This window comes from Sinocyclocheilus grahami, unplaced genomic scaffold (genome assembly GCF_001515645.1).
Source record: "Sinocyclocheilus grahami isolate Dianchi unplaced genomic scaffold, SAMN03320097.WGS_v1.1 scaffold1114.1, whole genome shotgun sequence".
Taxonomy (NCBI): Eukaryota; Metazoa; Chordata; class Actinopteri; order Cypriniformes; family Cyprinidae; genus Sinocyclocheilus; species Sinocyclocheilus grahami.
Genome location: NW_015506293.1, coordinates 152,163 through 169,786, shown reverse-complemented (window position 1 = coordinate 169,786; position 17,624 = coordinate 152,163). Strand labels below are relative to the sequence as shown.

Below are 17,624 nucleotides of genomic sequence, written 5' to 3'. Positions count from 1 at the left end.
GTATCTCTTGATTAGATTAATTCAAAGCCTCATGATGGTGATCCAGTGGCATCTCCGTGCCCTGTATATGAAATCCCTACAAGTGCCACAAACTGATCACCTCCAAGCCACGCCGAATTGAGGCAGTAATTAAAGCAGAAGGAGCCCCTACCAAGTATTGAGTACATGTACAGTAAATGAACAGACTTTCCAGAAGGCCAACAATTCACTAAAAATGTTTTTTTTATTGGTCTTATGAAGCATTCTAATTTGTTGATATAGTGAATTGGTGGGTTTTTGTTAAATGTGAGCCAAAAGCATCACAATTTTAAAAAACAAAGACTTAAACTACTTCAGTCTGTGTGCATTGAATTTTTTTAATACACGAGTTTCACAATTTGAGTTGAATTACTGAAATAAATGAACTTTTCCACGACATTCTAATTTATTGAGATGCACCTGTATATTACATTAATTAAGCTGCTTTAAAGCATAGTTTATAACAACAATAATAATCAAATAAAAACATTAATGAATAACTATACTATAAAAAAGTGATGGATATATTAATTAAATTAATTGGTTGGGATTCTACTTCCTTAAATCTAAATAAAATCTCAGCTTCAATTAAAAAGTTTGCTGTTGTTTCAATCAATTCCACCAAATTCCCCCCCAAACCATGCACAGAAAATTTAATAAATAAATAATAACAAAAAAAGGATTCTCTGAGCATTAATTCAATTAATCAATTATTCTCAAGCTCCACCACAAAAACAAAACTCAAAGAAATCTCACAAGACACCTTTTTGATGACACATATTTATAATGAAAGAATTTTGATGTGTCAGCACAAACACAAGATCTCAACCTAAAAAATACAGCATTTTGTCTAACCCCTCAACACAATTACCAAGTTATCTTGACGTAAGAGACAAAAGAGTTTGTCATATTTGTGAAAAACTGAAGAAAATATCCACTTTAAAGTCTTCATTGTGCCTTATATTTTAGATTTAAAGTCCCCCTGTAGTCAAATATTTTATCCCTTAAAACTTATCTTTGAAATAATTTTCTCATGCCTTAAAATAGCTTGAATGTAACTCTACACCCTTGCCTCATTTACTATACGCGGATCTATGAATATGCAAATTAGTCGCGCCTCCTGATCGACTGAACTGTAGTAACCGCAAAACAATGGCATACACGGATAATGACTGATAAAACTATGTTTTTACTAGCGGACAACTACAGTGAATACTGTAACATTCGTTAAAGTTACTTACTTGACGATGTTGTGTCCTAAAATGCCTTGAAGACTCGAATGCAGCCGTTTGTGATTGTTAATTCACGCCCGTGAGCATACGCGTGTGAAGTGCAGACGTAGCTGCGGGAGAGGTGCGTCTGACTCCGGGCTACTTTTACACTGTTGCCACGGGTTATAATGCAAGTTAGCGGTTCTAAATTCACATTAAACCACAGCTTCATGGGTTTTTTGCTCCGATTTATTTTTGGATTTGTGGTGGTATTGGCATATTTTGCATGCTAGTGATAGGAATCGATCCCTTGACGTGATTGGTTATTGGTTTGTGACGTAGCAAACCGAGGGCTGTTTCAAACCATATTTCTGGGTCAGCCTTTGGGAAACTACAGTTTTAAGGAGAAAATACACAGCAATGGTGTTGATGAATAGATTGGCACATGGTTTGTCTAAAAGCATATTAAAAACACCACATAGACAAATAAACAACATAAAAAACTTGATTTTCACTACAGGCGGACTTTAACTTTGAGCTTAGTCTCAGCTTTCCTTCTCCCAATCCCTCAGAGAGCTCCGACTCTCTCTCTCTTCATGCTCAGCAGTGTTATCGCTCCTCTCTGCTTTTTTTGTCTTGTAGCTCAGCATCTTCCTCACCGCTCATCATCCTCTGTTCCTCCTAGGTGTCATATCTACAGACTTCCTCTAATCCTCCTCCTCACTCTCTCGTGCTCGTCAACCCTGTTACACTTCTTATCTCCTTGACTCTTTTTTTTCTTCTTGGACCTTTCGTTCTATTTTGTTCCTTCGCTTTCTCTCTCTCTTTACAGTCTGTCTCTAATTCTCATTTATGTTCTCTCTCTCTGTTAGGTTAATTGTAGTCGGTTGTGCTCTTGCATCCACTCGTGTGACTCCAGCACATCTTTGTTGTTTTTTGGGAGAATGGAGGTACTGAGAGCAGATTTAGGCTGACTACAGAGTGCTGGATTGATAGAAGGTGGAGGAGAGAAAGACAATTACTCCAGCAGCAGGAACATCTCTGCTCAGTCGTTCAACAATGTTAGATTCCTGCTCATTTCTTTGTCTTTTTTAGAAATGTATGCTAGTATGTTAAGTTGCCATGTAAGGACAATATAATCCAATAATAAACTACACTATAGTACCATTCAAAGGTTTGGGTGAGTAAGATTTGTATTTAAGTCATTTTTTTTTTTTTTTAAGAAATTAATAATTCTATTCAGCAAGGATGCATTAAATTAATCAAAGGTGACAGTAAATTCATTAATAATGTTACAAAGAATTTTACAATATTATTTTTTTACTATATTTTTGATCAAAATAAATGCAGCATTGGTGGGCATAATATACTTTTTTTTAAATTCCAGACACCAAAGTTTTGAACTGTAGTGTATCTGAATTGAACATTCTTGTTTTCTCACACAAAAGTAGTAAAAAAATTATTATGGACTTTCCCCCAGATTTCTGTGTAAGATACACTCTAAGACATGTCAGTACAAATAGGGCACAATGTACTGCGTTATTGTGAAGGAAATTTCTGTATTGATTTTTCACCCGTGTTTTAGCTGTATTTTGTTGTGTTGTGTTTTAGGGTTAAAGGAAATGTCCTTAAACTTAATGGATAACGTCCCAGCAGAAAATCACCAGTATGTTTTTCTACAGATGTACAGTGTAACAATTCTGGTGGCATCCTATTCAATATAAAAAATATATATTAAAAAGACCCCACTGCATAGATTAAAAATATAATCTTTCATGTTCTGCAGAAAAAAAGCAAGTCATACGGTTTTGGAATGACACGAGGGTGACTGACTTATGACTGACTTTTCATTTTTGGGTGACACTCATGCCGTAAAGTAGAATATTATTATGGTAATTAACTGTATCAGTAATCAACTGTAATTCAGCAGATATTCGATTTGTAAGCACAGAGGTTTAAATCCAGTTTAAGATGGTAGTGCACTTTGGAACATGATAACTGGATTCTATATGGTCTAAACTAACTGGTCATTAGCTAATCTAAGTTGGTAAGGTTTTTTAAACTGATCATTAGCTAGTCTAAACTGGCCATTGGCTAGTCTACAATGACAATTACAGTAGCTAGTCTAAAATTATCATTAGCCAGCTTAAGCTGGTCATTAGCTAGTCCAAGAGGGTTATTATTTTGTAAAAAACCTTAGCTAGTCTGATGATTAGTTGGTTATAAACTAGTACAAAATGGTCACTGATTGGTCCAAGATGGTCATTATCCAGTCTAAGATGATCATTAACTATGGTAGGTGACCATTAGCTAGTCAAAGCTAATGACCATCTTTGACCATTACAGTAGCTATTCAGAGATTTTCATTAGCTAGTCCAATATGATTAGTAGTTTATCAAAAATAATCATTAGCTATAGTCTATGATGGTCATGAGCTAGTACAAAACAGCCATTAGTTGGTTCAAGATGGTCATTAACTGGTGCAAGCTAGCAGACCATCTTGGCAAAGCATCTAACCAGCTAATAAACAGCTAGAAATGTGCTACCAAATTCTAGGATCACACTTTTACTTAACGTGAATTTTCAAGCAGGGGGTGCCAAAAACAACGACAACACATACAACATTGTTGGAGATCAGGAAGAAAATGAGGTTTGTAACTCAACCAATGTATTTACTTTTACCTTGAGTAATTACTAATTACTGTAATATTTCTTAGGGCTGGGACAATAAATCGATGCATCGCGTTTTGTGGATCGATTCTGAGATTCTCTCTCGAATCGATTCTGAGCTTAGTTTTTAACAACAGATGGCTGCACACTCAAATGCTCACGAAGAAGAGCGCTTGTGCGTTCGGCTGAGTAATGTAAGTGGTTAAATTTACTTGCACATCGGCTTTTATGCTTTTATGATGTGAGATTAATGTAAACACAGCCCACTGTGAACATCCTTGTAATTCACTTCAACCTTTTCGAACTTTATGAATGATTATTTTAAGTTTAAATGGTGAGTGTGTAAGGAAATGGAAGCAAGCAGAATATGGCTATTTCTACAGCACACAGTGCCATCTGCTGTTAAAAACTAACCTCAGAATCAATTCAAGAGAGAATCGCGATGCCTTTGGAAAATCACAGAATCGATGTAGAATCATTTCTCGATTCGCGATGCATCGATTTATTGTCCCAGCCCTAATATTACTATGGTGGAACAATTTGTCATGCTCATGAGATACTAAATGTCAGATGTGTGCACATGCCCTTAGACAGAGATAAAGGACAATGTGTTCAATATGTGCTGCCTTCAAGCCTAATGCTGTGGCCAGTGAGACAGGACACTGAATAACTGGCTTTGAATATATTAGGTAGCATCTACACCACGCTCAGCCACGAATGGTTCCAGCATCCCCGAGGCACTCTCCTCAACCCCTGATTAAAAACCAACCTCCGAGCAGTAAAACACCGTCGTTTCCACAGCCGAAAAAGAAGCCAAGTCAGCAGGTCTCATAATATATGCCCTATACTCATCACCTACAGCAAAAATAAACCCAAACTGCTTATGGAGGACTTACGTTCACTGAATTTCTCTATAGCCAAATAAATAATCTAGGATCGTGGCTTAGCCACCGTATATGATATCACACTGTAAGAAGCAGCAGTCAAGACCAGCTTTAGTGAATGCTATAAAGAGAACTGCCGACATTTCCTACAAAGGAGAAAAAGGGTGACAATGAATAAGATAATCAGTTTAACATTTTTAAAAACTGAACTTTTTATATTAAATTCACGCTGCATGTTGTCTCACAGGCTAATTCGTGTCACACAGCTAGACAGAGTTTAATTGGCCCGGAAAGACGTCGGCAGCCCTTTATGTGACTACGCTTTTCACAGTGCTAATGCCACATTTGAAATGGCTTTAAGTGCAGCTCTGAATTACCGTGAAAGATAACATGTCAGTGACATAGAAAGAGAGAGCGGGCGAAGGGTACAAAGAGAGCAAACACAAGCACCATCAGGGGGTTGTCCCAGAGCCCCATGCTGCTTAGCATAACAGCTAAGCAAGCATGACAACATAAACACAAGCAGCCGTTTTGCCTGCGGGTTAAGCTCAGCATTGGAGCAGAACCCTTAGACACATTGTGCCGTTATTCCATCTTCCTTTCTACATCCTCCATCTTAACGTCACAGTGCTATTTATTAAATGAGCCATCAAAAGATAAGCTGCGTCCAAGTCGCTGACCACCACCATGGGCTATTTGAAGGTTACGGTCGTAACTTCACTGCCAATTATGCTGTTAAACAGACCTCTTTACTCAGAAAGGTCTCGCCTGCTAGCCGCAAAACAACGTTAATTACAGGGAGGTGGTCACTAGAGGGGGCTAACATTAGCATAGTACATGCGCGGATATGCAGTCGCCTCACTTAATGTCAAGTCCCTGTGGGTGTTTTCTGCTGTAACTTCAAACAAAGAAAAATGTATCCCACCTAAAGAATGGGTTCAAGCTTCAAAATGGTCATCTGATGCATTAGAATGACTAAAACTATTAAAAATAAGTTTCAGTAATTACAATAAAGCTGAAATAATAATAAAAAAATATGAATGTTGGATGATAAAATTTGATTAAAATGTTGCCTTGGCAAGGCAGGTACTAAAATTACTAAAACGAAAAAAAGCACAGAACAGAAAACAGAAATTAAAGTGAAAACTGAATAAAATAAAGTCTAATTAAAAATATTAATAAATAACACATTGGTTTGCAATCCCACTAAAGATTCAGTTGGTACTATGTGCAGCAACAATCCCCGTTTATAAGACTGTGACCTTATTTGACTAACGAAAAATGAGTGCCCTCATTCATAGCAAGTAAACACCTTTAAGCATCATTAACTATATTTATTCACAAAACGCTATCTCTGAATTTATATTTCAACATGCTGAGGCAGATAACACAGCTTGCTAGATTTTATTTATTTTTTCGCTTTTTTTTTGCTTTATAGTCTTCTAATTAGACAATTTACAGATAATTTGTATTGTGATTATCTAAATTACATTTTAATGGTTGCTTGAGGAAGAACTAAAGTGCTAAATGACTAAATGCTTTAATATATAAATCATGTCATGCTATTGTGCTTCCAGACTTTCCAAAATCTTTCTGCACTGAACAGTAGTATATAGAACACAAAATAATAGCATTTTTTGCATGAAATAATTGCAGCTCACATATAAGAAAAAGTGTGCCTGTGTTACCATTGAAAAGTTTGGGGTCTGTAAGATTTATTTATTTATTTATTATTATACATTTTTTAACTTTCAACAGGACTGCGTTTATTTGATAAAAAAATACAGTAAAAGAAAAAGTAAAGTGAAATATTATTACAACTTAAAATAACTGTTTTCAATTTTAATATATGAATTTTCAGCATCAATTACGCCGGTCTTCAGTGTCACATGATCCTGCAGAAATCATTCTGATATGCTGATTTTGCTGATTTGCTGCTCAAGAGACACTTGTTATTATTTTCGATGTTGAAAACAGCTGTGCTTGATATTTTTGTGGAAACCATTATACATTTTTTTTAGGATTCTTTGATAAACAAAGTGAAAAAGAACAGCATTTTTTTAAATAGAAATCTTTTGTAATATTATAAATGTCTTTACTCTCACTTTTGATCAATTTAATGCATCTTTGCTGAATAAAGGTATTCATTTCTTTCAAACAAATCTTATTGACCACAAAAATGGTAATGTATATAGTTTCAGAAATAGATTTTTATTTTTTTTTAAATCTGTCTTTTGTCTTACATTTGGAGTAAATATTCATCTCAGTTAGAATAACAAGACACAAACAACAGGTATCACAGTGGGAAAGTTGCTGGTACTTTGATTCATTTAATATTAGCCTGACTATCAACAATTTTGGGAACCAAGCAACTGAGGTCTCTGCAAAAAAAAATAAAAATAAAAATGATGACTTGAAAATTATGTATTTGATATGGGCTGCACTGCTGCAGGATCCATCCACAAACCACTACGAAGGCAACACGAAACCACATATTTAAAGACAGAGATGCAATTAACATCACATGACAAAGAACTTAAATACAACAACACAACTGCCCTTACCACAGTAAACAACAGTAGTTTACAAAATGCATTCATGCCACAGAGCATGCTGGGAATTGTAGTTGTCTCAAGCACTGCACACATAAATACAGCCTAAGTTACTGTACAGGTAATTGTGCAGCTATATATTAGGCTGTGTAAAATAAGCATATATTGCCTCATAAACACTAAGGAAATTGTTGGTACTATACTTTTTGACATCCCGTATGTATGTAAAAACCTGAATTTGGAGCATAAGTCTACCCACTTTTAGAGGGGGTGGATCTAAAACGCAGACATTCAATTTTATGAGCTTCTCACAGGGGATCTTTAAATTCTTAATGTCACCTCATTTGACACAAGCTCCTCCTAAACAAATAGCATCTCAACAGAGATTCGCAGGGTTGTATTGCCTTTCATTGGATGTGAAAATGCCTTTCTTTTATCCCCTTGTTACACGATCCATCTTGCTATTTATTTATTGTGCGTGATTGTAAATATGAACTCTTGTGAATGAGTAGTGGTCCGAGCCTGGCTTTGTGATTTATGCTATCGGCCTCCTATTACAATTGGATTTAGTCTGCCCTGTTAGATTTACACAGCAATTCATTTCCCCATTTCACCTTCCATCCCAGTGGTGTGTCTGAAAATTTATACACGCAGAATTTTTATTCCGTTCCACCAAATCGCTCATAGGACAAGCATGATGGGTTTATAATTCACCTTTTGTTTAAAATAAATATATAAAAATTTTGAACCATGAAGTAAATCAGCAGCTCAGAAATAATAATCCTCAAACTTTTCATCCTTCACATACAGCATCCATTTCATCCACTGTGCTTCAGCTACACAAGAAATGATTTACAATAATGGAAAGGAGGTAAAGTGTTATAGTAGTGTTATAGCAATTATTTCGTGTTGGCCAGTTTCTAAAGTCCTTTAACCGACATAAATATACAAAATAAATTAACATATTTCATACAATACTGAAAAATGTTAATAAAAATAGTTTTGTGACAGAGTTTATCACAGGACACATCGCCCAGTATTCCAATGAAATTCTATTTGATCAGCCTTCGGTCATCTAATACAGCAATATAAAAGTCACATATCTATTTTACTACCATACTCATCAAGCTTTGATCTCATGTGCACTTTGATGATGGAATTTCAATCATATGGATGGTGAGGTAATCATGCTGTCTAATCAGCATCTTGATATGCCACACCTGTGAGGTGGACGGATTATCTTGGCACAGGAGAAGTGCTCACTAACACAGATTTAGACAGATTAGACAAAATGGGGGCAAAAACAAAAGTGTTGCGTTTATAATTTTGTTCAGTATATATTGAAATAATTTCACAATATTAAATAAATGTAGCCTTGGTGAGCAAAAGAAACTTTCTAAATTATTTAAAAAGCTTTAACAACCCAAACTTTTAAAAGGTAGTGTTCTTCTAATTTAAAAATATATATATTTATACTTAAAACTACTTATAGTTTATTTTGCAATGACTGACTGTACATTATCCCTTGCATAAGCATAAGATATTTTACTAGTTTAAACAAAAAAGAAAATATTTGCATTGTATTGTATAGTCACTATAATCACTAAAACTAAATAAATATAAAAATATAAAAATTAAATAGAAATGTGTAAAAAAAAAAGAAAAAAAAAAGATGTCTAGATGCTCTTATCTATAACCGTAAGTCATAATTATGAACACCCATAACAAATTACTTTATAAGCTTCTTGTTTTCACCCAGCGAGTGAGATATCCTTCCAAAACAGACCTGGTCATAAGTCCAAACATAAACACGCTGCCTAATTCAAAATAATTGCAGCGCACTACAAACTCCATTCCATCCACATGTGTCGAGAGGCAGTTTCGAGAGTCCCAGAGCAGAAGTCAGTGATTGAGAGACGGCGGATGGAGGCAGGCAGCTCTGGGCTTCAGGAAACTTTATTAGATCATTGAGGGAAGCCAGCCAGGTCTGATAATGACCCTACAACTCCACCAGATGTGTCTCCCACCAACTTCCTCTGTCAGGGGCCCCTGTGGTCTCTCATATCAGTGATGAATAAGGCCTGGGCATCAGAGTGTGGATAATGTGCAGATGGGACACAAGCCTGCTGTTTGAGAAAGGTGAAGGGCGGCTGGTAATAAAGACCTACAGTGCAGGTCTCACCTCACAATGCACCACTAACCATTTTGCATGGATAGACAGTGGACAGCAGTGTGATTGACTTCCAACTAACGATAAGAAGTAATCTCCTTGCAAATGAATGTTAACTGCTTGACCTCAAAAGAATGTGCCTTTACTCTGCTTTGCCTCTCTAGAATGAATACTCAACAAATGTGGGTAAAAATTGGTTTGGTGAGTAAACAAAAAAAAAACAGAGCTGTAACATAACATATGGTTTAAGTTAAACTGTAGGAATGAAAGTCTAAACTCAAATTTGAATACAATCATGACATACCGATGCAGTGTATCTGAGAACTTTCCCTAAATGTAAAATGTACCACAATAAGTTTACTAGGGTTTTCATTACATCAGGACTCCATATGGAAAAATATATTTACTTTTATGCATTTGGCAGACCCTTTTATTAAAAGCATTTAAGGAACATACAGTGGGTACGGAAAGTTAAGGGGGTCTGAATACTTTCCGTACCCACTGTATATAGTATATTGCATCTGGTTTTGTATATTTAATATTTATATATTTTTTTATATTTATATTTTTTCATATTTTATTGTCACTCCCACCTGTTACTATAATGTAAATGTGAAAATGTAATTTTGTTCCCTGTAGGTATCCAAAACCCCGCCATACCCCTCCTAAACCTCTTCCTCACATATAAAATCTGTATTGGTCTCCTGACAGAGAGATACGGGTTATCACTTCAAAATTGTATCGCTTCATCACCACATAGGGACCAGACTCACACCCGTTCCCTTGTAAATAGTCTTATCTTCTAAGCTAAAGTTAGCTCAGCGCTGTGCTTTGAATTAAGATGAGTGACGGTGACAGGATCTCTGCAACATGAAGAACTGAGAAAATACAACTGGGCCTTGTTTAGGAGAGCACCATGTTTGCATATCGAGACAGAAACAACATGAAAGGATCCATTTTGCCACTCAGTACCATGGCAGTTTCTGACCTAGTTTCCCAAAGCCAATGCGCCCATGTTAAAATTATCAAAATCTGCCGGTTAAAATGTCTGTGTGGGGTTCTCCATTTAAAAATACATGGTAAACTCCCACCGCAGGGCAAACGTGCGATGTCAATGTCTGTTCACACCGTCAAACACTTCCTGCTGTGTTTCCAAGGTGTGACATCATTCTCACCTACTTAAACTTTGCATGCCTAGACTCATCTGTTGCCCTCAGAGAAGAGTGAATGTCACTCGACAGTCCGCTTTAATTAAACCCAGAGGGAAATGTATTAATTACTGCACAGCGCCTGTGACTGTGGGTGAGGTGTCTTGGGTCTGCATATGATTAGAATGCTGATTATGATGTACTGTGGAGGATTCCATCATACTCAACTGTCCTAATGATTCATTCATACAATTAACACACGTTGATTTGCTTGAATGGCTTTGGTACTATTTTCACAATTTAAAAAGTGCTACATTCTCAGTTCAAAACTTCATTCATTCAAAACCTGCTACTGTGCTTCCATTAGCATACAACTTTCCTTTCACAAAACAATTATGCCATTGTGGCAGGTAATGAAAACATTTGATTTAATCACCAAAAACAATATGATCTTTCAATTTAGCAATTTTCACAAATTATGCAAGATCAAATGACCTTTAGAAATGCTGAATGTAGAAATCACAATACGTAATATAAACCAAATAGTTTGTAATTATATATATATATATATATATATATATATATAATTAAAAAATAAAATATATAATTAAATTATATTATATAAATTTAATACAGGGCTCCAGACTGCGACCAAATGGTTGCATTTTGCGACCATTTTTTCTGCCGCTGCGACAAATTTTGTGAGCGGTTGCACTGGCGCGACCACCGCGTTGTCCAACTCATACGCTCTGCCATTTCTGTTGCATTTGAAAAACATAAAATGGCAAACGAAACGAAAGCGAAACTAAACCGCGCTACGTTTCAGCTGCGCAGCGCGGACCGTTTATCAGCTCGGACCGCGACGCAAACAAACTTATCCGAGCTCAGAACAGCTTTACACGGGAGCCAGAGTTCATTTCGCGACACTGTTACTGCACAGATGCAACAGTGCTGCGATAATATCGTTGTTAAAAATATACTTTGTGGTAAACAAAATACACTTATGTAAAATTTAAAAATACATCAAATCACAATTATAACCAGTAGATGGCAGCAGAGGAGCACGTATTGGCTTATTAGTCATTCATTTCTACATTTTCTCTATATTTTGAAATTATAAAATCACTATTATAAAATATCAAATCATCAAGAAATCTGATTTTATCAGAATTTTACACATTTTTTGTGTATGAAGTAAGAAAAGTCACAAAGTGCCTTGAAAATCAAACTTTTCCTCAATTTGCTACTAAATCACACATAATCACTGAAGTTGGTCAGTTCCATATACTAGAAGAATAATGGTATATTTAATAAGAGTGGAGTATATATATTTTCTATATAAAAATTAGATTTTGCACCCGTTACTGTTGTTAATAAAAGTACATTTTGTATGCATCTTAACTTAAAGCTCTGTGCTTTACTGTCAAATCTGTAAAAACAATAAACAAAAGAAAAATAAACAAGAAATGAACATGTAATATTATTAGTAAATGCAAAAAAATAGTAATTTGATGATTAAATGATCTATATTTTAATACTCCCGCACACTACCCCCAGCGCAACCAAATCTGCTCCTGGCGCCACCATCTGTAGAACTTAGTGGTGCTGGTGCCACTGCTCTCAAATGTTAGTCTGGAGCCCTGTAATTTATAAACAAATATATAAATAGAAAAAAATTAATATATAAATAGAATTTTTTTATATATATATTTATATTAATGAAAAATTATATATTAAAAATGAATTAAAATTAATCAAATAAATATTAATATTTTTTTTATTTTCATGATAAAATCTCTATATTGATTTTTCTTTAGATTACAGTAGATGAAGAGGTACTTTGTGATTTTGTGTGACAAGTAAGCATTAAAACTGCATTTTTTGACAGTGAATGACAGTGAGTTTTGAGAGTGAAAGTTTTATATTATATTATATTACACATTATTATTATTTTATTATAAATGTACACTTGTGCACTGCTATATTTGTGGATGTCTACTCATAAAGATTAAGGACAGCCAGCCGTCTCTGTAAATTCCTACTCCTCTGGTAGTCTTTGACCTTCCATTTAAACTGGTATAGATTATAGTGCTTGGCTCACATTCCCCGTGAGATATGCTTTTCACAAGCCTCTCTATCCAGGTCCCCTGTGTTTTACTTCATCGCTGAGAACCTTAGCAAGTTTTTATCTGTTTCACTGTGTCATCGGCATCCTATCTCTCCTCGCATCGAAGTCCTTGCGATCCATCTGTCTCTTTCACTGACTTACAACCGGTGGCCGCCTAATCCAATTACTAGTTCTGCACTTTCTTGCCTCCCTCTGCTTGTTTTGATCTAGTTTCAACAATGGCTCTCAATAAAAGCCCCTTCCCTTTTACTTCATCGCTGAGAACCTTAGCAAGTTTTTATCTGTTTCACTGTGTCATCGGCATCGTATCTCTCCTCGCATCGAAGTCCTTGCGATCCATCTGTCTCTTTCACTGACTTACAACCGGTGGCTGCCTAATCCAATTACTAGTTCTGCACTTTCTTGCCTCCCTTTGCTTGTTTTGATCTAGTTTCAACAATGGCTCTCAATAAAAGCCCCTTCCGAGCAGGCCGTGCACATCTCTCTGACACGTCCCATTCGGACTGGGCTACATTTCGAAGAACTCATTGATTGTCGGGATTGATTTGTTTCAGGCGGGGCCAAACTCCTAATCACTTCTGTTTCGCCGGTTGACATGGACAGAATAAGACACTGAGAGACGAGAGCTGCTGATGCACTCTTATAGATCAGACTCTTTACCCTTTTTTTTATATTGCACCTGCTTATTTCGACTGGACAAAGTTTATTTGCATGTGACCACACATAGTGAATACATCCATGCAAGGGGAATAATTTCCTGCAGCAACCCATTGATAAAATGTTAATATTAGCTACATGTTCCCAGTAGTTCCTGATTTAATGATATCTACACATTTTACACATGAAGTGTTCTTATAATGTGTATAAAACTACAAATAAAAAATAAAGAGCATGCTGCGACAGGGTGCCAGTAGGAAGGCATCTAAGATGGATGGGTTTATTATGGAGTATTATTATTATTATTATTATTAATAATAATACAAATGTGAATAAAATATTGAAATAACATTAATAATTTTAATAACAAGTGCCTCATTTATTCAATAAATAACATAATAATATTAACAAGGCTGTCAGAAGCTGTTGCAATATTAATTGCCAAAGTGTGCACAGTTATAATAATAAGAATTATAATAAATATGGGATTTTAAAAAAATAATAAAAATTGTATATACATACAATTATGTACAGATTACAGTAAGTGTAGGTACTTTATGATTTTGTGTGGCAAAGAAGCATTAAAACTACATTTTTGATTATCTTTTTGCCATTATGTGAAAGTTTTTGGAAGTTTTGAAAATGTACCACTTTATTGCGAATAATACCGACGCAATTTTAAAACAAAATTGATCTGTTGATTGTTACTTTTTTTAAACTTTATTTTTAATTAAATAAATTATTATTCTTCATAATAAATATAGACAAATAATAAAATAATATAATTTTGTGTGATATTGCCAAGGTTGCAGGTAGATTTGATGAAATACAAACACATGAGCTGATATCACACATCTTTTTTTTTTTACAAAACTACAAATAAAACCAAGAAAAAAAAGAAACAGCATGCTGCGATGGGGGCCATCTTTCCGGCTGTCACTGATGAGGCCAGTAGGAGGCCATCCGAGATGGACAGGTCCACGGTGTGAAACTGTTTGCGACACAGTGTGAAATAAACAGGCAGAATAAGAATGGGCAATGCTGGGCAGACTTACCGCGCAGGAGATCAGAGGTGGAGTGTGGCGAGGCATGATTGCGGAACAGCTGCCAATCAAAGTCATCCTCCTCCCCTTGGCTGAACTCGCACAGACTGGGGTCGGAGTCCTCATCAAACGTGCAGCCCACTGCCGAAAGAAGAGAGAAGCAAAACATGTTATCGGTCTTGATGCAAGTCCGTGACTTCCTCTCATTAAAAACCTTAAACGGCCAGGGATACGTGCTTCCTGCTTAACCTGACAAGTCTCCATACATGAATTATTAAAATCGTCTGGCCGTATACTTAAAAGCCTCCACGGCAATAACATTTCATTTGGACAACATTTGATCCACAATTTGTTGACACTAAAATGTGCATTACAATTCGACTCCTCAATCCTATGGGGTGGTTAATATGGCTGCAGACGGACGTACTAGGACCCCCTGGCCCGACAGCCTAATTAAGCAGCCGTGGGTTATTTGGGGCTCTGTTTCATCATGCGAACCCCTGTGATCTGATTTCTGTTTGTGCAGAGTGTGAGGTGCCAGACTCCACACCCACATACATTTCCAACACCGGCTCTTTAGCCAGACAGCCATTCGCCAAAGCAATCATGTCTCCATTCAAGACACAGCGCTCTCACGCACAACATCTCCAAGGACACACACATACCAGTCACCTCTGCCGATCAATCATCAATACTGACTGAAGATTTACAACACAAACACTGAGATAGAGCAATTTATCTGCAAGGACCAGTTACACCGTTGAAGATAACTGTGCATGCTTAATAGCTGTGAATACTAATATTAAAATATAATATTAATAATATTAAACCATATTATGTGCATTTATATTTATTGCCAGTAAATTGACCAGTGACCACCCTGCTCTTTAAAAATAAATCACCACTGGTTGAAAAATCATAATAATTACTACACAAGTCCCATTCAAAAAATGTTTACTTAACAGTTCACAAAAGTTCACAAACTTCCTGTTAGGCCTTGAATAAAGGGTCAACTAATACTTTAAGCTCTCTGTAACTATTCCAAACTATTATTCTAATCCATCAGGGACTTCTTTAACTTCTCAGCCTGCAACTAATTTCAGTTCCACATTACATTTAATATGCAGCACATTCGCAAACCCCAGGGCAGCGGCTTAATGTGCCACAGCCTGAGCACCTCGCCACATCTGCTGTGGTCCCTCACATTAGCCGTGTAGGGTAAGAAAAAGCGGGCGGTGGGCAGTCCACAAATCCCAGTCACGTGCTGCTGACTTGAGCCAAGTCAAAGCAGACGGGGCAGAGGGGAGAGAAACCATGCAGGCAATGGCTTTAACAATAACTGTGACGTCAAGGTGACCCTCATAGCTGCCTCATTACTGCCACCTCTGGGGCTGCCCCCACAATGGACAAATGAGGATGGTTTTACATCTGGCTAGTACAAAAAATTGCTTGCTTGTATTTGTTTACCCAATAGTATTTTGGCACTCTGGGTTTCCAGTTGGTGGAAAACTCAACATATTGCCATCATGTAGGCCAGCAAATGAACTGGATCAGAGCAGTGTTGCTGTATCCACAGAATGTCCTCAAACTGGCAACTCGCATGAGCATCGAGTCTGATGAGGAGCGGGCGGTAGTTCAATATTTTGAATTAGGACTGTGGTACCCATTTCAACCTCTAGCTGTCATTATTACAGCTCGCACCTTTAAGATGTTATGGGTGGTTGCCAAGGAGTAATGAGCAGATTTTAGAGTGCTGCTAAGCCACATTTCTATTGCTTTTGACAAATGTATTAAAAGGAAAATAAATAAATGATCGGTTTCCACCTTATTTTGCAACGCAGAAGTAAGCTAATCTCTTTGAATGTGTGAGACTTCTGATTAATTTGCCTATAGGTTAGATGCGTACATATGAACCGGCGGGACATGAGCTAACACATACTTGCTGCACGTAGGGCTGGGCGATATAGCTAAAAAATGTATCAACGATATATGTTTCATATCGTACGGTATCGATAATTACTGAAATTGTTTATAACCGTTTAAAACAGAGCAATAGAAAAAAAATGTTTACATTTATATATACAGTATATATATATATATTTTTTTTTTTTTGAAAGACTAATACATTTATTCAGAATGGAACCATTAAACTGATTAAAAGTGACAGTGAAGACATTTATGTTACAAAATAATTTTATTTAAAATAAATGCAGTTTTAACTTAATAGTCATCAAAGAATACTGGGGAAAAATCAATCATCAATACTGACTGAAGATTTACAACACAAACACTGAGATAGAGCAATTTATCTGCAAGGACCAGTTACACCGTTGAAGATAACTGTGCATGCTTAATAGCTGTGAATACTAATATTAAAATATAATATTAATAATATTAAACCATATTATGTGCATTTATATTTATTGCCAGTAAATTGACCAGTGACCACCCTGCTCTTTAAAAATAAATCACCACTGGTTGAAAAATCATAATAATTACTACACAAGTCCCATTCAAAAAATGTTTACTTAACAGTTCACAAAAGTTCACAAACTTCCTGTTAGGCCTTGAATAAAGGGTCAACTAATACTTTAAGCTCTCTGTAACTATTCCAAACTATTATTCTAATCCATCAGGGACTTCTTTAACTTCTCAGCCTGCAACTAATTTCAGTTCCACATTACATTTAATATGCAGCACATTCGCAAACCCCAGGGCAGCGGCTTAATGTGCCACAGCCTGAGCACCTCGCCACATCTGCTGTGGTCCCTCACATTAGCCGTGTAGGGTAAGAAAAAGCGGGCGGTGGGCAGTCCACAAATCCCAGTCACGTGCTGCTGACTTGAGCCAAGTCAAAGCAGACGGGGCAGAGGGGAGAGAAACCATGCAGGCAATGGCTTTAACAATAACTGTGACGTCAAGGTGACCCTCATAGCTGCCTCATTACTGCCACCTCTGGGGCTGCCCCCACAATGGACAAATGAGGATGGTTTTACATCTGGCTAGTACAAAAAATTGCTTGCTTGTATTTTTCATTTCAAAGGCATCTGTGCTTGCATAACAGATGCTTAATTGGGTTTCAGTAGTAGTTTCATTGTAGCCAACCTAAAGTTCTTTATGAGTTATTATTAACTACTGTGCAA

General features: G+C 36.4%; 1 protein-coding gene across 1 annotated transcript in view; it reads right to left on the bottom strand.

The window, feature by feature from the left end:
* The window catches only part of LOC107566929 (receptor-type tyrosine-protein phosphatase U-like), a 233,092-nt gene that overhangs the window by 145,270 nt on the left and 70,198 nt on the right, over positions 1 to 17,624 (bottom strand). The window contains exon 2 of the mRNA XM_016252505.1: positions 14,494 to 14,622. Coding sequence (XP_016107991.1) covers positions 14,494 to 14,622 — 129 coding nt within the window. The remainder of the gene's footprint in view (positions 1 to 14,493; positions 14,623 to 17,624) is intronic.